This window comes from Zalophus californianus, chromosome 9 (genome assembly GCF_009762305.2).
Source record: "Zalophus californianus isolate mZalCal1 chromosome 9, mZalCal1.pri.v2, whole genome shotgun sequence".
Classification (NCBI taxonomy): Eukaryota; Metazoa; Chordata; class Mammalia; order Carnivora; family Otariidae; genus Zalophus; species Zalophus californianus.
The window spans coordinates 8,666,360-8,686,856 of record NC_045603.1 but is presented as its reverse complement, the minus strand read 5'-3'; the positions used below and the strand labels follow the sequence as shown (position 1 = coordinate 8,686,856).

The 20,497-nt window shown below is 41.3% G+C and overlaps 1 protein-coding gene across 6 annotated transcripts in view; it reads left to right on the top strand.

Moving 5' to 3' along the window:
- TNRC6B (trinucleotide repeat containing adaptor 6B) overlaps nt 1–20,497 on the top strand; it is a 251,856-nt gene that overhangs the window by 112,075 nt on the left and 119,284 nt on the right. Inside the window, exon 1 of one of the 6 annotated variants that reach the window (XM_027595506.2) lies at nt 3,024–3,222. The exons of the other annotated variants lie outside the window; for them this stretch is intronic. Within the exon in view, the coding sequence (XP_027451307.2) occupies nt 3,218–3,222 (5 nt within the window). The 5' untranslated portion in view covers nt 3,024–3,217. Of the gene's footprint in view, nt 1–3,023; nt 3,223–20,497 lie in introns of those variants that run through there. 6 annotated transcript variants of the gene reach the window in all.

Sequence of the window (20,497 nt, the reverse complement as noted above, 5' to 3'; positions counted from 1 at the left end):
GGCAGGCAGAGGGAGAAGCAGGCTCCCTGTTGAGCAAGGAGCCTGATGTAGGATTCGATCCCAGGACCCCAAGATCATGACCCAAGCCAAAGGCAGACACTTAACCGAGTGAGCCACCCAGGCATCACTATTTATTTTGTTTTTAAGAGACAGAGGGGGTGGGGGGAGGGGGAGGGGCAAAGGGAGAGGGAGAATCTTAAGCAGACTCCCGCTTGATCTCATGACCCTGAGATCATGACCGGAGCCGAAACCAAGAGTCAGGTGCTTAACCAGCTGAGCCATCCAGGCGCCCCAGTTCATTATTTTTTAATCTTGTTTCCTAATAAAAATATTTTAGTATATTGTCAGCAAGTTGTCAACTTTGAAAGATAACACATATGAGTGTATAAGTTCTGGTTTATTTGTTTAAAAAAGTAAACTTTTGGGGCACCCGAGTGGCTCAGTTGGTTGTCTGCCTTCGGCTCAGGTCATGATCCCAGGGTCCTGGGATTGGGCCCCCCATCGGGCTCCCTGCTCGGTGGGGAGCCTGCTTCTCCCTCTCCCTCTGCCTCTCTCTGCCTCTCATGAATAAGTGAATAAAATCTTTAAAAAAAAGTGAACTTTTTTGTTACTTTGTATCCTCATATTATAATAGCACAGTTTAAAAACACTGTTTAATGGTTAATAGGAAAAAGTACAGCAAATATATCACAAAGCCCAAAATGTTTGGAAATACGGTGAAAATAATGTGTTTATTTCAGCTATTTCTTCAGATAAGCAAGCAGACTAATTGCTTTAAGGTTAGAGGTATCTCACAAAACAAAGCTGTCTAGAGGTTGAAGAAAACATATTGATCGTATTGTTTGAAAATAGAATTAATATTTTGTTTCTAAATGTGTTTATGTTTTCTGGCTTTTCATGCAGCTTGTTTAACACTTACAAGGTAACACATACACACACATGTTTATACAATAATATTCTGCATTGGGGAATGGAGACTTAGCAGAATTATAAAGAAATCATGTCCATCACAAATTAAAACAAGACAGCTCTGTACAATCTCCATGCATTTTAACATGTTGAGCATGCTCCACATAAGTAAGCTTTCCGTAACTCATCTGGAAGGTATTGGAAGGATAAAAATAGACTAAATATTCAGAATTTCCATCCAAGGAGTTTCCTGCTTTTGCCTACATCTCGATTGTCAGCCTGGGTCCTGGCTTTTGCTCCACTCTGGGCTTGGAGAAGACAGTGGAAGCCTTTTACACCATAAATATTCAAGCCGCCAGATCATTGAGGCATTGGCTCCGCCTGCCCTGAAACAGCTCCTTTCCTGTTCTTTCTGAGTGGAAAAAGCAAGGGAGGAAGGCTGTATGAAGACCCAGAAGCCAGGATGACAAACGTGTGGGATTTAGGAAGGATTCGTAGGTTCCTTTTCGAGGAATGCCGGGCTTACAGAATCCATGCATTCTCTGCTGGATGGCATGTCAGATTAGACTTGGTCAGCCTCTTTCATTTGGGAGACTCACACTGTGGATCCCACTATTTTTGGTTTATAGAGATGGATGGAGTTTTGAGTCACAGGGCACTTTTGCCTGCTCTCCATTTTACTTTATTTCCAAAGCAGTCCTTAGAACAAACAGATGGAGGTGAGTTTCTGGAAATGATGTGACTTCCATTCTTTATATTGGGGTGGCAGATCTCCTCTTGTCCAGCACTTCTGAATGGAAGTCCAAGTCATTCATTCATTCATTTATTCACCTACTCTAGGGGGCCTCAGACAGCAGTGAAGGAAGATGTGGTGTTTGTCCTTACACACACTGAGGAAAATCAACAATAGGCAAATTCTTATGCAAACAATAAATTGCGACTCTGATCAATGTTATAAAGAAGCAGTAAAAGATGTTATGGGAGTGTTGAATAGGAAGGCCTGATCTCTACTGGAAGTGTCAAGAAGGCCTTCCTGGGGTAATGACTTTTGAGATGGCAAGGATAAGATGAACAGAACTACTAAAGAAAGAAGCCAAATGCTGAGTTTTCGAGAGGAAAGGAACCAAAGATACCATCTAGTGATGTCCAGTCTACATTCCTGTCAGAAAACTGAGCCTGGGGAGGTAAAGGGATTTGCCCACCTAAGCTTGCACAGCCTTTTAGCCCCAGGGCTAGAGATGCAAACCCAGCATGGGTTTCTTAGGTGGGTATAAATTGAGAATGCATGTAGCCAGAAGAAGGGACTTAGGGATGGGGAAAGCAGGTAGGTTTTAAATTTCATGCTTACTCTTGTCAGCTGCAGAGCTACTTCCTCAGGTGGGAGAAGGGATTAAAGAGGGCTGGAATCTGGCCTGTCCTAGAGGCAGTCAGCTTGCTAACGCTGCAGCATGGTTTTTATTTGGGGTTGGGGGAAGAGGTATCAAACACACATACACCCAAAACAATACATGTGGACTTCAGTTGGGAAACCAGTCCCTGTGCTGCTTCTATCTAGCTGTGTGATTTGAGATAAGTCATTAACCTCTCTGAATTGCCAGGTTCCGTTTATACTTGGGTATATTTCCTTTTAGTCTTCTCCCATGCATTTTAGGAGCTTGTCAGAGATCAGTTGTGCCCTGTATTTCACCTTAATCTTTAAAAACTTGTCTCTTGTTTGGCTAAAGCGTTGTTTAAGCCCCCTTTTAAAGAGCAGTTTGCCAGCCCATGCTTGCCCAAACAACTAGAGAATAACTGTAGCAAGCAGCCAAGCTCCAGGATCTGCAAGAATCGTTAGCAACTGAGCATATTTCTATAAACCAATAAAGGTTTTTATATTTTGTTCATCTGTTACCCTTATGCTGTTGCCACTTTCACATTCAGTGTGTGTAGGCGGAGAGTATGAGATAACAGCCTTTCACAAATGAAAGTGAGTGGAAAAGGGCTGCTTTCCCTTTAAGGCAGTTTCAACTCCAGCTCCCTCCCCTTTCCTGATTGACAAACCTACCCGAAGTCACATGATCCGCCTCTATTTGAAGGTCACAAAAAGCTGCTTCCTTTAGAGACAGAGGGGGAGAGAGAGAGCAAGAGGGAGAGTGAGTGAGAGAGAGTTAGTTCAAGCCAAAATGGCCGACAGAGTCTCTGCTGGTTTCTGAATATTTAAAATACAAAAAAACAGATAGACAAAAAGAAATCATTTTTTGGACCTTTTTTCATTTCCATTTCTACCTTGTATGCCTCAATTTGCTGGATTTAAGCACTGCTGCACTTTATGAGGTTGGTAAATATTTTCAATTTTTTTAAACCAATTGATTTATATGGATCTTGTCTAACCGTTTTCACTAGTGGTGTTGCAAATGGACATTTGTCTAGCATGGAGACTGGCTTCAGACATTTCGTGAATCTGTGTAAATCAGACCCGTGATGTACTTTTGGTTCGGCATTTTAGAAATGGAAAAGCCTTGGTAGAATATTTAAATTTTGAAGTGATTTAATTGCACTTTTAATTTATATACAGATTTTCATCATCATTTCTGTCTTGCAAATAAATGAAACTGCGAGTAACTGGAGATTTGATATTTAGAAAGAGGTTTTTAAGAAACACAGACCTCTCCCTGCCCCCTTAAATCTGCTGCAAAAATTTGCATAAATATAAATGGGTTTGCATTCTTTCGGCTGCTAAGGCCGACAAAGGATCTGGGAGGGCAAGCACTACCACGGGGAAGCTTTTTTTTTTTTTTTTTCCTCCCTTAAAGCTAGGCCATCCTTCCTAGAGAGATGTAGAACCTAAAATAAGACCTGATACATTTTAAACATCAGGCTGGGGGCGAGTGAACACCAGGAGGTTTGGGGTTTGTAGATTCCCCTGCTTGAAAACCTCCCAAGCAATGTGTGGATCACCCCTCTCTGCGCGGGCTCATTTGCACTGGGTCTCTGTGTGTGTTCTCAAATGTGCAGCCAGATGCGCTTTTATTTTGATCGTGGTTTGAACCAAATGGTAGGACTATCTTGTAAACACGGTGTTTTAAAGATCTAAAGAGCTCTTCACCCCATTAGGAATGAATTCTTTATCAGCTTTTCCCTGTAGACTGGCCTCCTCCATTTCTCACGGGTTACAATTTTTGTTTAATTTTATACAGACGAACTGTGCTTTTCAGCACAAATTCAGCATCTGTGTGTTTATGTGTGTGGTTGCCTGTTTGGGCCATGTACCCATTGTTGAAGTGGTCATTTAGGGTCACATAAATAGGTAGCTCTATGTATGTGTATGTTAGTTACCCCCGAAACCGTGCGGTGCCCTCAAGTTAAATTCCATTACTCCCAGTACAGGATTCTAGAAAGCCTGGGAGCAGGGAGGGAAGAAAGCTGAAAACTTGCTTTCTCAGAGCCACCTCCCCCTATCATTGTAAGAGTGTGATGTAATGCTTCTCGTCTGGTGGGCTGAAAGGATCGTAGTTTGTGATGTGGCGGGGAAATTGCCCCCACCCCTGAGTAAATTACCCCACCCCCTCAGCACATCCCTGGCTCTGAGAGGCCTTGTTTTCTTTTCTTTTTTCTTTTTTTTCCTAATTTGTATCCTCCTGATTTATGCGGGGCATACTGGCATGAAAAAGAGACTGTTCTTCTAAATCTGTTACAAAGTATAGTTTAGAAAGGCATTTAAAATGTGCAAATGGGTGGAATTGTCATATCCCCATCATTAAATATGTAGACTTGGATTAAAGCTAATTAAGCATAAATGGAATAATTTTGATCAGAAGGGAGCAGTGTTTTTGTTTCCTTTTTAATTAATCTAATTATAAGATGCTTGCTGGGCCTGCAAGTGTTAAAAAAAAAAATGGAAGAAATGCTGGCCCGTTTTGAAAATTTGACAGTCTGGAAGAGGGTGTGTAGTGCTTTCAAAAGCTTTATTCACTGTTCAAATGGATTGGCCCCTTGTGCTGAAAATGGCCTGTTTCTTTGGGCCAATTGTGTGTAGATGAAGGGACTTTCACGCTAATTTAACAAAAAGACTCTGCATTTGAATACATAAAGATAATTAAAGTTCTCCATCTCTAAAGAGCAAGTATTTTATTATTTTTCTAAAATTAATGTTATTATATTAGTATTGGAAATAAGTAGAGAAGTGACAGTTTAAATTCAATGTACATCTTTTGATGATGTAAGTTAAGCTTTTGTGTGAGGGGCTTTGGAAACATTAAAGAGGTAGTCTGGAACAAATTTGTCTCTTTAAAAATTTTTTTACATCTTGAATTTAAAGGAAAAGACATAGAAATTACCATAGTGATAGGGAGTGTTGCTTTGTGGTGGACCTAAGGAAAATTAAAGCTCTCATTATTGTTTTTTCTGAAAATGAAAGCGCTTATTTGGGGCTTTACTTGTTAGAGGATTCATTTTACACCCATTTCCTAAGTTGGCCTTATAGGAGAAGAGTGCGGAAAAACCTAAGCTTTCCGTGTTTTGCCATTAGCTTGTTTTTGTGGACTGTGTAAACATGGGACTAGCAGGTTAATTCAGTTTGTGGAGTGGAGGAACCAAAAGCAGGGTGCCTGTTCTCCCGCAAGAAGGAGAATGATATAACGAACATGAACAGAATGCCATGTGAGTCTTTGAAATGTTTTTATAAATATTCTTTTCTCCTAGACAGGTTGAAAAGTGAGATAAATAAGACCTGGTTTCACGTATGTTAAGCGTTATGGCTCTGGTGAGTTTCAGAAGCTCAGCTGCCATTTTGGATCTAAGTTCCTGCAGAGCCAATCCTGATGGCACACCAAAACTATGGTAATTCGGAAGCAAATACAAATGAGTAGTAAATTAAGTGTGCAGATGGATAGTATTTAATTTGTTGTTGAAGTTTTCTGTCTGTTGATAGTGTGAAACGAAGCTTTAAAAACTTTAGAGATGTGGCTGATGTTACGAAGAGCAGAACCCAGGGATATTAGAACTTAGATGTTATGGTTTTTAAAAACGAGACGGCGTATGCAGAGGAAGTTTCTTACTGGAGAAAACGAATATAATTCTTACTTAAGACGCCCCCTGCCATCCATATTTCCTTATGCTGGGACTACTTGTGATACTATAATAATGTCATTATTCACAACCCTGCCCTGTCTCAGAAAGAAATGTCACAGATTCATTATTAAGATTTTACTGAAACATCACAAAAATTGTTAGCGCTAATCTATCAGAAGTGATATCTTATTTTTAAACTGTTTCTGTCCTTCCATCTGGGTGCCAGAAAGGAAGCATTGGCATCTTTGATATTTAGTGGCAAACCCAACTCTTGTTCAGCTTTGGATGGCTGTTTGTTCTTTGTCACCACGAGGGCCATCCTTTAAAAATAAACTTCTAAAAATTGAAGCAGAGTTTTCTAAGGCTTTTCCAGTTCTTCACCTGTGCAAGAGATGCTGAAAGAGTGATGTGTGATGATGCCTTCAGGTTCTATAGAGAAGGCTCAGCAGATAACAGTAGTAGTGGGTGGGCCTCACCCTACCCATGTGCCCCATGACGGAAATGTTTTGGAGAAATTTAATTTTTCTAGGTTAACATAATCATGGTTCTTGAGTTTAAACTGGACAAGGCCCTGAGGCGATACAGATGAATGTACTTTGTTCCTGCCCTCAAGAAGTACCAACCTAGCAGGGAAGATAATCAGATAAAGAGGCCATCACAACGTGGGGCTGTGTGTGCAGTAGTTAGAACAGGTACCTGATACAGAAGTATCCTGAGGACCTGCATTAGGAGAGCCCTTATTTAAGCAGCTAAATAATTACTCATTTTTGGTCATCATTTGGGTATTAGAATTTCATTAAGTGTAACTTGTGATTTAAAGATGGGGTTTCTGACCACCTTTGGTTGGGGAGGGGGCAGCATATTGCTAATTGTTTCCTAGTACAGTATTGTACGTGGATTCACACCCATCTCCTTCTCTCACCCTCTTGTTTTGGTTGAGGCTGGTGGTGGAGTGGACTGGGGTGAATTAAAGCCACTTGGCCTGAAAAGGGATTTAACCCATGACAGTGACATTTTAACATTTTCTTTTCTTCCTTCCTTCATATATTCATTCAGCAGTCATTTATTATGCCCTGGCATGTGTTGGTGCTTTGTAGGTGCTGGGGGATCTAAGAATTAATTCGGTCAGCCCATTGCCCTGAACAGCCCCTTGGTTCATGTGGAAATACTCGCCATCTGGTGACTATCTAACCGATTGCTTGGGGTTAGGACTGGGATAACACTGTAGCTCCTTTCACCTCATAGTCTCTTTGCTGAGAATCAGGAAATGAATGGTAATTTTTGCTTCTGGTAGTGCCAGAGATTTCCATTTAAGGTTGGACAAGATAGTCACTTTATTCTCCATTTTCTTTAGCCATGCAAAAGTAGCTCCTCAAAATTATCTTTAAATGATCCCTGCGAACCTTGCAACCTAAGTTACCTCCTTAGTTACTCTACCACATCCTTCACTTTTACTGTTTTAATATCCCTTAATTGTGTCACTATCTGAAATTACATTATTTGTGTATGATGCATCATTCCCCACAAAACCATACGCTTTCCTGAGAGCAGATTTTGTTTTGCTTGTTGCTCAATCCCCAGGATCGAGAACTGGGCTTAACAAGAGTGAACGTTCAATAAAAATGTGTTTGAGTTAGACCGGAGCATAAGGTCACAGGACCAGCGATGTGACCGTAAGTCCCTGTTTCTTCATCGGTAAAATGGGGATCATACACTGTTGTGAACCATAAAGGAAATGTATGTAAGAGCTGACACCTAGTTGCCTTGCTTAGTATTTCCTTCCCCTTTGCTCTATCTCCCTTTGTTAAATAAACCAGAAAGACTTTTATGGCCCCACAAATGCCTCCATTCTTTCTCCTGGCTCACAGGATCATGAAATGTTTGCACCGATTGCACTGAGCTTCAGCCTGGATAAGGACAGGAGTAGTGCTGAGCCTTTTCTTTTTATTAAAAAGTCCCTACCTACATTCCTAGGGTCTGATGTCGTCTCTTCATGCTCTCCAGTTTCCTGCAGGCTCTGCCTCTGTGATGTATCCACATTTGCTTGGCTGCTTTTCATACACTCTGTGTTTTGCATCAAAAGGTTCTCAACAGTTTCAGATGAATTGGTCCCAAGTTTACAAGACAAGGGAGAACATAAAATACAGTGTTTTTTCCTTCATTGTGATTATTCTGAGCCTGTACCTGTAAATTCTGTTTATTTAATGAAACTATTAATAGTTTTGATTCCACAGACAGATAAAATAAAAACTTAGGTCAATTGCCCACTTCATACAATGCTGTCAAATAAATATAGATGTCCTAGAAATGGCTTTCATTCATTGACTTGGGAGTTTTTATTATTTATTTATTTATTTTTATTATTATGTTATGTTAATCACCATACATTACATTAGTTTTTGATGCAGTGTTCCATGATTCATGTTTGCGTATAACACCCAGTGCTCCGTGCAGAACGTGCCCTCTTTAATAATTGACTTGGGAATTAAAAAAAAAAATTTTTTTTTTTAAGATTTTATTTATTGGGACGCCTGAGTGGCTCAGATGGTTAAGCGTCTGCCTTCGGCTCAGGTCGTGATCCCAGGGTCCTGGGATCGAGTCCCGCATCGGGCTCCCTGCTCCGCAGGAAGCCGGCTTCTCCCTCTGCCTCTCTCTCTCTCTCTCTGACTGTCATGAATAAATAAATAAAACATTAAAAAAAAAAGATTTTATTTATTTATTTGACAGAGAGAGCCCAAGCAGGGGGAGCTACAGAGGGAGAGGGAGAAGCAGGCATCCCACTGAGCAGGGAGCCCAACATGGGGCTTGATCCCAGGACCCTGAGATCGTGACCTGACCCAAAGGCAGACGCTTAACTGATAGCCACCCAGGCGCCCCTGGAATTTGTTTTTAAAAAAACTCAGAAAACTATTTTTTTCAAGATTTTATTTATTTATTTTGATGGAGAGAGGGAACACAAAGGGGGGTGGGAAAGAGAAGCAGGCTTCCCGCTGAGCAGAGAGCCCGACATGGGACTCAGACCCAGGACTCCAGGATCATGACCTGAGCCGAAGGCAGACGCCTAACGACTGAGCCACCCAGGCGCCCCAAAACTCAGAAAACTACTATCTGTTTACTCATTCAGCAAATAATTATTGAGTACCTATTACATGCTGGTTATTGGAGTGAGTGCTAATACAGGAGTGGTGTGAGGATTTTCTCCTGGTACCATTGCTGAAGTTAGAAAGAGTAGAAATACAAGGAGGCTGGCCAGTGCTCAGAGTGTTGGATGATTACAAGGAAGGGACATCCAGCCCAAATAGAGGGACCAGCTTGTGCAAGGGCCCTGAGGCAAGAGAGGATGTCCGTGCACTTGGAGAAGTGCATATGGAGTGCTTGGATATGGTTGGAGCGTGATGTACATAAGGGAAGAGATGATCTGGGAAATGAAAAGCAAAGCTGTAAAGATAAACACTGGCCAGATGCAGAAGGTCTGTAAGCCATCTTTGGAAGTTTTGATCTTAAGAACAATTAAAGGGTCTTCAGCAGGAATGTCACCTGTTTAGATTGGGTTTTTGAAAGATGACTCTGGTTGCATGGTAGGAAATGGCTGGAGAGTTGATTATAAGAGCAAATAGTATTGCGGGCATCCCAGGTAATGGTGGCCTGAACTGGCAGCAGAGGTGGGAAGAAGGTAAATCCAGAGACATTTAGGAAGAAGATTTCACAGGACCTGAGCGCTGAGTATGGGGAAATTAAAGGTGATGCCTCTGTCTCTGGCCTGGGCTACTGATGGGATGGTGGTATCATTCGCTGAGTAGGGGTCCATTTAGGAGACAGGTGTGGGTTTGAGATTATGAGTTCAGTTTTGGAGTTACTGAATTTTGAGACATCCAAATGAAGGTCTGGAGCAATTAGATATCTGTCTGGAGATAAAGATTTGAGAATAGTCAGTAGTCCCAAGTCCTCCAGCATTTTCCTTTTTAAAAAGTTGATTTCTTTGGTAAGATGTCCAAAGATGGCAACATGCAATGCAGGATGCTGTTGGATGCTGTTAAGGGGACACTATTTTATAAAGACGTTAAGACCACATATTCCCATTACCATGATGGTTGCCATTAGAAATACCAAAGGAGTTTGAGGGAAGAGAAAGACTAATTTTGGTCGGGTTGAGCATCGAAGGCTTTATGAGTACCATGTATTTGAGCTAAGCCTAAAAGGTTGGTCAGAATTGTGTAGAGTGCAGAGCAGTCCAGCTGGAGGATTAGTTATGTCCAGAGAGAATTGATGGGAGCTCAGAGCTGTATAGGGGAGCTGGGACACGTGCTCAGTAGTTTGAAGTGCTTGTAGTTTGGATGGCAGACAGAGGGGACTTGTTGAAAATATACCAGTGTGTTCAAAGTGGTTTTTGAGAATGCTAAATGGCAATGGGGCAGAGGACTTGGGGGTAATTTAGAGTCGGGCAGGCCAGTTACGGTAAAAAGGGACTGTTAAGAGGGGCGCCTGGGTGGCTCAGTTGGTTAAGCGACTGCCTTCGGCTCAGGTCATGATCCTGGAGTCCCGGGATCGAGTCCCGCATCGGGCTCCCTGCTCAGCAGGGAGTCTGCTTCTCCCTCTGACCCTCTTCCCTCTCGTGCTCTCTGTCTCTCATTCTCTCTCTCTCAAATAAATAAATAAAAATCTTTGAAAAAAAAAAGAAAAAAGGGACTGTTAAGAAAGGGTCTGCTCTGAGAGTGCTGTGGTGTAGCTAGAAGAGGGACCAGGGACTCCGGGACTTCAAGATGAATGGTGGGAATCTTCAGGAGGGAAGATGTACTCCAGGTCACACATCCTGAATTTAAGAAGGTAGTGGGACTCCCAGAGGCAGCTGTTGAGCAGGCAGCTGGCAGTGTGAAGCTGAAGCTTGAGAAAGAGGTCAGAAGTGGAGATAAAGGATTGGAAGTCATCCACATAGACGTGATAGCTGACGCCAAGCGAATGGATGAGCTCACTATGAAAAGTGTAGGGGATGGAAAAGAGAACTGAGAATAGGTCCTTGGGGACAGAGAGAAAAAGGGAACCCGGGAAAGGATTAAAAGGAAGATGATTGTGTGGGACAGTTTGGAATAGTTGCTGAAGAGGATGGAAGGACTTTTCAATCTCAGATGTCGTCAACAGGAAGAACAGTATGTGGTGACGGCAGCGCACCCAAACCTAGTGTTGGGAGGTGTTCCAGTGGGAAAGGTTTGGGAATCATGAGGTTACTCCAGCACCATCCAGTAGAAATGGAATGTGAGAGATGCCTGGCTGGCTCAGCCAGTAGAACATGTGGCTCTTGATCTTGGGGTCCTGAGATCTAGCCTCATGTTGGATATAGAGATTGCTTAAATAAAATAAACTTAAAAAAAAAAAAGAAATGGAATGTGAGTCATGTGTTAGTTTACATTTTCCAGGAGTTACATTAAAAAAGTAAAAGCAACAGGTGAAAATAATTTTAATAATGTATACTTTATTTAACCAAATATGTGCAAAATATTATCAATTTAACAGGTAATCAATTTTAAAGTACTTAAATATTTAAATACTTAAAATTAGTTGTTTGACATTCTTTTTTTTTCATACTAAGTCTTTGAAATCTGGTACGTATTTTATACTTACAACACATTTCAGTTTGAACATAAAATTTTCATTCGAAATACTTGATCTGTATTTAGATTTCATAAAATTTACAGTTGAAAAAGTACACCCACATACCCAAGTTTTTCCAAACATACAAAAAGTTTTCCAGTAATGGAAATGAGTATCAACTTTAAATTTTAAATACTTGAACTAAATGTACAATTGAAAATCCCATTTCTCAGTCGCACCAGTCTTGTTACAGGTGCACACTAGCCATGTGTGGCTACCATATTGGGCAGCGTGGGGTTATTGCAAAGTAAATGAGTTACCTTACAGTTAATGCACATTTTGAAAATAGCCAAAGCATCATAAAGCATTCTTACCATCACAAAACATTCCATAGGACCGGTATTTCTTAGAACACATGTTGGATTTTGCTAGTGGAATTTTTAGAATTGGAAGGGTCAAATCCTAACTTTGCATGTGAGGAGGTGAACTTTGTGTTTTTATGGAATTGCACAGATTCCAAAATTTAAAACAGAAATTAAAATTGTTTTGGCTGAGGTCAACAGGATGGTATATTGGTAGAAGTTCTTAAACATGCCAATTTGTGTCATATTTCAGAATTGGTAGGTGCAGAGGCTTACGTTGAAAAGCAGATTCAGTTGGAGAGGTGGGAGTACTTCTGTCCCCTTTTTGGCCTTGTTGAATTTTGGAGTTAGTGGGTTGGTGGTGGCTCCAGGCAGGGAGATATGAAATTAGAACTTGAGTGTTCTTGGAAGCTTTCAGTCAGTGGTCCCAGCCATCTAGCATAGGTGGAGGTGTTTGGGGGCGGGGGAAGGAGTGCCAAAGGGCTAATTATTTTGTGGGTGTATCTCACTTCGGTGATATGCAGGCTGTTTAGTCACACTGTTAAACTCATTTTGTATTTCTTGCCATCCTGCGCTAGTATAATATTTACTAAATATGAGTGGTTTGTAAAAAGTAGGGTGAAAGATTTTTATTAAATAATCTCATTGCTTTGTAGTTACTAATTAGACCTTTTAAGTAACAACCAGCAAAGATAGAAATTATCTTGAATTGTGGTTGGAACCAAACAAACTTTGCTAACACTGGAGAGTCGGCAGTGGTTTTTGGTTGCTGCAGTTCCATTTCAGTGGACATAGGGGAGCTTATTTTTCTGTGAAGTGCCCTGTAAGAGTTTGAGATGTCAGCTATTCTGTGAATGTGAAGCCCTGTGTTTTGTTTTGTTTTTAATCAATATGGAAATTAATCCTTTACATTTTTGTTTTCCTTTAGAAGTGCATTTTGGCTATCCATTTATGCCTTTGTAAAAACCAGACTGAAGGGGTGCCTGGGTGGCTCAGTTGTTAAGCGTCTGCCTTCGGCTCAGGTCATCATCCCAGGATCCTGGGATTGAGCCTGCACAGGGCTCCCTGCTCCGTGGGGGGCCTGCTTCTCTCTCTCCTACTCCCCCTGCATGTGTTCCCTCTCTCGCTGTCTCTGTCAAATAAAATAAATAAAATCTTTAAAAACAAATACACAAACAAAAAAACAGACTGAATAGAACAGTGGTGGGTTTAAGTAATGCCCTTGACTACTGTAATAAAGCCAGAGACCTAGCAAAGACCCTCCCCCTTCCCCGGGGAGCCCAGAGCAGCATCTTGTACCTCTCGGTGCCATTGTTTCTTTTACTCCTTTGCTTACAGAAAATACTTGCTGTTCTTTTTATGCCAAGAAGTTCCTATTTATAAGCTGAAGTTAGATAGATAATTGGGTAACTTCAAACAGTGGCTTTCAAACTTTTTGTTTGGCTCTGCAGTAAGAAACGCCATTTGCATTGAGGCTCTTGTATATACTTGAATATATACACAGAAGCAAAAGTATTGACTTTCTGCTACTATGTGTAATGTGTTCTGATATATTCTATTCAAATCTTTTGTTACAAACAAACAAACAAACAAAAACAACCCAGGGGTGCCTGGTTGGCAGTGGGTTAAGTGTCTGACTGTTGATTTTGGCTCAGGTCATGATTTCAGAGTCCTGAGATAGAGCAGCGGGGAGTCTGCTTGAGATTCTTTCCCTCTACCTCTGCCCCTCCCTCTGTCTGTGCTCTCTCTCTCTCTCAAATAAATAAATAAATCTTAAAAAAAAAAAAACCCCAAACCAAAAAAGCTGATCCCAACCCACTAATTTGATTTAATGATCCACTAAGGGTTGTCTCAGTGAGGTTTGGAGAGGTTTTAGGAAACCACGCATGAGACATCATATTCCAGTTTTGCTGGTCTTGAGAATCAAATGTATCAGTCCACTCAGTTATCACACCAACCATATTCATAAGCGATTTTTCAAAATGTTAATTTGTTACTTCACTGTGTGGGAGATGGATATTTTTGATGACCAGAATGCCCAGAGCATTCCATTCAGATCAAAAAAGAGTTGACCATCCATATTGAAGAATGGAGATATGATTTTCCTCTAGATTTTAGAGAACCTTAAGTAGAAACAGCCTTTTACCAGATTATATATTTTGTCTTGGAAAAGCCCCACAGAAAACACTGCCATACTCATCTTTGGAGGGGGCAGAGCGCTTTCCTGCCCCCTCTTCAGGTTTCATAAAGATGTATCTCTGCTATTAACACATTGTTTTCACACACACTTTAATACATTTGATAAGTTCAGGATTTCCCACTGTTTGTTGGGGTACTAATAGGTTTGCTTGCAAAAAAAAAATTCCTTTCCGAATTCTGAATTAAACTGGTTTTTGCTCACTACAGGACTTAGAGTCTTTAAGATGCTAATGTGCATCGGAATCCTAACTAATGTGTTTATATAAAATCTTAAAGTCCCAGGTTGTTGGTTGTTTTTTTAGACACAGTTTAAGGAAATGCATCATTAGCTTTGCGTTTTGGTTATTCCTTTCTAAAACTCTGTCCTTGTCACACAGGCTGTATTTGGCCCAAGTCTCTTCAGACACTCGTGCATGGTGGGTTTTCCAGAATTGGGTTCCAGGGAACTGTAACATTGTAAAAAGCAGTACTGGGAGCCAAGTGAGTTACCAGTTTTAAATTTGCCAGGTAAAGGCATTTTTTAAAAACTCACCATTTATTACCAGTGTTTCAAAGAAAAAACATTTTAACAAACAGTTGAATGGAAGATCTCAGAATAAGAGACATCTCATTAAGTTGAATATAGCTTTATGAAAACCATTACATAGGTAATATAGATCAGCACAGGTACTAAAAGTTCAGCGTTTGGGAACCACATCCTAATTATAGACCATCACTTAGCATGTTACAATTAACTGTGTACTTCCTGGTTTTTATTAGCCTCAGTCATAGGAATAAACCTTACTTCAAGTTCTGGGACTATCTTCCTTCATTCTTATTTACTGGCTACAGTGGTGATGATTTCACTGACTCATACTTTTTAAAAAATTACTTTGTTCCCTCAGCACATACTGTAAGCAAGTAACCATTCTACTTTAAGAAAACAAGCCAATTCCATTAGGTGCTGAGCAGTTGTAGCATCTAAAGTAATCAAAACTTCTAGCAAAGTTTATCTGATTTAATGAAATATATAATGATGGTGATTATGTAAAAGTGACAGGTAGATCACAGAACTAAATAATATTACTTATGTACATTTTTGTCAGCATGTTGGCTCTTTATGAGTTATGAATAATGTCCATGGCAGATTTTGTCCTATTTTACATTTTTATGTCCACCATCCCACTTACACATTTTAAATGACCAAGACCTTAAATCTGGCAGCCCCACATGAAAAGTCCTGGTTGTCTTTCTTCAGCCAGAGAAAGTGCTTCTTAAGGACACTTAACTCTATAATCAAGGAGTGCACGGCCAGCAGCTCACGGGCCCTGCTTGGCAGTGATAATGCTATCAGCTGGTTGTGGGAGTGGCAGCCCCAGCAAGGGCTTTGCCTCTTCAGCATGGAGGAGGCCCAGGGTGGGTGAGGATAAGGGGATAGGTTGTGGTTAGCAGTAGAGGGTGTTCGGGAGCAGTAACATGGAGGGTAGACTTGAGTTTGAGCAGGATGTAGTGCAGGTTCTGTGCACTTGGAAGAGTTTGTTTATTACCTAAGTGTTTGTCAGATGCTGTGTAGTGCTGGGAATACAAAGATAAAAACAACCTGACTTATCTTTGGGACTCAACCAGTGAGGCTGCCTGTAATAAAGAGAGAAGCATGATGCCTGGGGACCCTGGAGGATGGGAAGAGAGGCCTAGGGCACTGGGGAAGTCCCACCAAAGAGGGAGCATTTGAGCTGTGTCTTAAAGGGTAATTAGGAACCACTTGGTGGAAGGGATGGTCAGTAAATCAGGGGCACTATAGTGTAGTGGTTAAGAACTCAGGTTCTGAAGCCCGGACAGCCGTGTGGTTAGGTGAGCCCAGTGTTGGGCAAGTATTATCTGTATGCCTCAGCTTTTCTCACTGGTAAAATGAGTAATGATAGGACCTACTTCAAAGAAGAGTTACGGGGATTAAATGAGAAGACATTTGAAGTGTTTAGCATATTGCTTGGAGTCAGTGTTAGCTGCTGTTTTCGTTAGTTTTTTATTTATTTATTTATTTATTTATTTATTTATTTATTTATTTATTTATTTTTAAAAGATTTTATTTATTTATTTGAGAGAGAGAATGAGATAGAGAGAGCACGAGAGGGAAGAGGTTCAGAGGGAGAAGCAGACTCCCTGCTGAGCAGGGAGCCCGATGCGGGACTCGATCCCGGGACTCCAGGATCATGACCTGAGCCAAAGGCAGTTTTATTGTCAGCATTTTAGGCAGAGGAAAGACTGTAAGCAAAGACAAGGAGTTAGGGACTGGGCAAGGGTGGGAGATGGTGAGATACTAGCAGGACACAGGGCAGGCTGTCTGGGCGAGAGTGGAAGGTTTGGTTGGCCTTTGAGTATTCTAAGAAATTTGGATTTCATCTAGTAGAAAGCAGTTAAAAAAATCAGCTTTGCTTCACCTGATCTCCAGGTTGAGGATGTGATGGAGGGGGGAGAGATTGTGGCCGGTCAAAGCAAGAGGAGCGATCGGAAAATGTAAGTTAAGGTAGTGATAGTAAAGATGGAAAGACCAGATTTTGGAGACACTTCTGAAGTGTAATCCATTGTTTATGATCAGAAAGGGAGGAGTTGTAGGTAAGGCCCAGGCTGGGAGAGTGAGTGATGCCATGAGTTGGCATGGGTGTTCAGTGGGTAGAGGAGGGATTTTGACTATGTAGTAGGGTGAGGATGGGGTCTGAGAGGATGTGGTTTTACTTTGGACATATTTTAGGTGTTCGCTGGACATTTAATATAGCTGCTCAGGTAGAAATAAGGGTCTGGAGCTTAAGAGAGTTTCCCAGACATCAGTTTACATCTAGAGATAGTCATCTAGGCCATGAGAGTGACAGTGTTCCCTTAGCAGATGGTCAGAGGAGTGGGATGAAAACAGGAAAAAAGGTTTCTGCAAGAGAAAGAGTTTAGGGAAGTGAAGGATAGTCATCAGGGGGTCAATAGAGAAAAGCCCCGAATTTGGGTAGTTAGATTGGCCTGGAGGAGCTCTGTGCATCAGGTTCAGGGCTCCATTGAGCCTAGCAGCCCCAGCACATTGTCATCCTGTTTGCCCTTGTTGTCACATTGGGGAGTCTTCCTATGTGTTCGGGGGTCTTTTTCTGTCAATACAGTGAACAGCTGTGGGCCAGAAACTGTTGTGCTCACTTCTATAACCCAGCAGTGTGCCACACAGCAAGCGCTCAGTGGACTTTTTTTTTTAATTGATATATAGTTGACCTACAATGTTGTGTTAGTTTTAGGTGTACAACGTAATGATTTGACAATTCTATACATTATGTTACACTCACCATGATTTGTGTAGCTATCATCTGTCACTATACAGCCTTATTATAATGTTATTGACTATGTTCCCCATGCGATACATTACATCTCCATGACTTAACTTATTTTATAACTGGAGGTTTGTACCTCTTAATCCCCTTCACCTATTTCACCATCCCCCTAGCCCTCTCTCCTCTGGCAAATCACAAGTTTGTTTGCTGTATTTATGATTCTGGTTTTTTTGTTTTGTTTTTAGATTCTACATATAAGTAAAATCATGTGGTATTTACTTAGCATAATACCCTCTAGATCCATCCATGTTGTCACAAATGGCAAGAACTCATTCCTTTTTTTTTTAAGATTTTATTTTTAAGTAATCTCTATACCCAACACAGGGCTCAGACTTAAAACCCGCGTACAACTCCGAGATCAAGAGTCACATGCTCTACTGACTGAGCCAGCCAGGTGCCCAAGAGCCCATTCTTTTTAAGAAGCTGAGTAATATTCCATGTTTATATATCTTCTTTATCCATTCATCTGTCAGTGGACACTTAGGTTGCTTCCATATCTTCATTATTGTAGATAATGTAATAAACAATGGGGTGCATATATATGTGTGTGTGTTTTCAAATCAGTGTTTTTGTTTTCTTTGGGTAACATACACAGTAGTGGATTTCCTGGATTGTAGAGTATTTCTATGTTTATATTCTTGAGGAACCTCCATGCTGTTTTCCACAATGGCTACACCAGTTTGCATTCCTAGCAGTGCCTCAGGGTTCCCTTTTCTCCACATCCTCGCCAGCCCTTGTTATTTCTTGTCTTTTTGATACTAGCCTTTCTGATTCATGTGAGGTGTTACCTCATTGTGGTTTTGATTTGCATTTCCCTGATGATGAGATACGTTGAGCATCTTTTCCTGTGTCTGTTGGCCATCTGTATGTCTTCTTTGGAAAAATATCTATTCAGGTCCTCTGCCCATTTTTGATCAGATTATTTGGTTTTTTGCTTTTCCATGAGTACTTGTTGAATGAATAAATGAATCAAGAATGACTTGGATTAACTCAACAAAACCTATTGAGTGTGAGTGCCTTATGTATTTTAATAGCTTTGCTAGTTTGTATGGATAAAGCAGTGAACAAAATAGATAAAAATCCCTCCCCTTGTAGGGCTTACATTCTGAAGCATGATTCGGAAGGCTAAGGGGAAGGAGCAAGTAGAGAGGTAATGACTGAAAGTATAAGATGAGCTTTGTATCCTTATCATCCACAGACTGAACTTGGCACCGAGTAGGCATTTGGTACAGTTAGTTGATTTGAACATGGGAGGGAGGGCCCAAGAAGAGAATTGAGGTGTGGGAAAAGATTGCCATATATGTGACAGGTTAGCCTTGGAGAGGGAAGAGTAAATTTGGAAATAGAAGGTAGGCTATTTGAGGGAGTTCCCTTGAGAGATACTCACCTCTGAATGGGAGTCACTCCTCTCTGTAAAATAGAAGATGAAGTCTGAGCAGATAAAGGGGAGCCTAAAGAGATCCACCACCAAAGAAAAGGAAGAAAACCATGAAATATCTACCAGCTTTCAGGGCTTTGCTGAGAGAGAAGATCCTTCATTTGTGATTGCAGTGATCTTTGGCCTTGTCGGTTTTTTCCAGCAAGTCAAGGTGAAGAATGCAGTTGGTTAGGGTTCATTTGAGGCTGTGAGGACTGGCCTAGAAAGGTAGTGTGGGATAACCAGGGGTGAATGCTGGCGAATGTTTGAGAGTCCAGGCTCCATTGGGAGTAATATAAAACCAGGGTGCAGCAAATGACCTGGCAGAATAGGGAAAGAGAGGGTCTGGATTGGAGGAGGTGAGAACTTCCATATTTGAAGGGAAAGAGGAGCGCCTGGCTGGCTCAGTCGATGGAGCATGATTCTCGATCTCGGGCTTGTAAGTTGGAGCCCCACATTGAGTGTAGAGATTACTTAAAAAAAAGTTTGTTTTTTTTTTAAAGTGGAAAGATAAAATTACTTGCTGTGTGCTTCCTCTAAGGAACGCCAGGCACACTGTTCTAAGTGCCTTACGTATATTCATGAAGATTCATTGAATCTTCATTAAGACTCTTCAAGCTAACTACAGAGAGGTAGAATATCTTGCCCAAGGTTACACAGGTAGGACTAGTGGCCCAGATAGCCTTGGCTGCTGCATTTGTGTCCTTGAGCATGGAAGGGTGTGGTTGACTGTTGCCTCCCTTTTTAAAAATAAGTTTCTGTATTTTAGGCAACAGTATATTTTATGTAGAACTCTCAGTTTTTTCCACCTGCCTTGCTCATGCCCAGACATCCTTTAGTAGGAAACCAAAGATGATTTCACAATTAAAGAAGACTAAATGCCTGTCGGTCCATGAGTTCTCTGAGCTGCAGCACCTTTATGCATCTGTACTCTTCCCCCCACTAAACTGAGGTGAGCCAGACCAGATTGAGGGATGCAGAGACTGAAGAAAAGCTTGGCTGATGTGCAGTGCTTAAAAGGAGGGGAATCTGGCCATGTTGCCTCTTGGAGAAATAGTGGTATTGTCAGCAGTGGTTTGGCAGGGGGTGAGGACTTACAGTTCCCAGTTTGACAAACAAGACTGTGTTCTCTTCTCGGGGAGGGTCCCCTCGTGTTTTAGGTTACGTCGGCTCTGCTGGGTAACTAGTTGGTCTTCTGTTGGGTGAGAAGTTTAGTCCCTGGCCCTGAGCCCTCCACCTGTGTCTGAGGTCTCTGACGTTATCGCTCAGAGCCCGGGCCCTTTGCAGATCCAAGGGAGATGCTCTTTGACCTTTGCTTGGTGGCTGTCAGGAAGCACGGAGGCTTTGCAAATGAAACATGTAGACCATTTTATCCTTCTCTATGAAGAAGGAATTATTTGTGGAAGAAGCAACACTGTATATTGGTGGTACCTCAGTATTGGGTTTGCGTTCTTTTAATATCTGGCTTTGATCTTGAGGCAGTTGGGAAGGAATGCCCTTATATCTTCCATCTCTTCCATGTAAACAAATTTTCATGATTTTAAAAGAAATGACACACCAAAACCACATAATTTTACATGCCAAAAGCTTAGATATTTGAAATATTGAACATGCAGAGAAATAGATCATGTGGC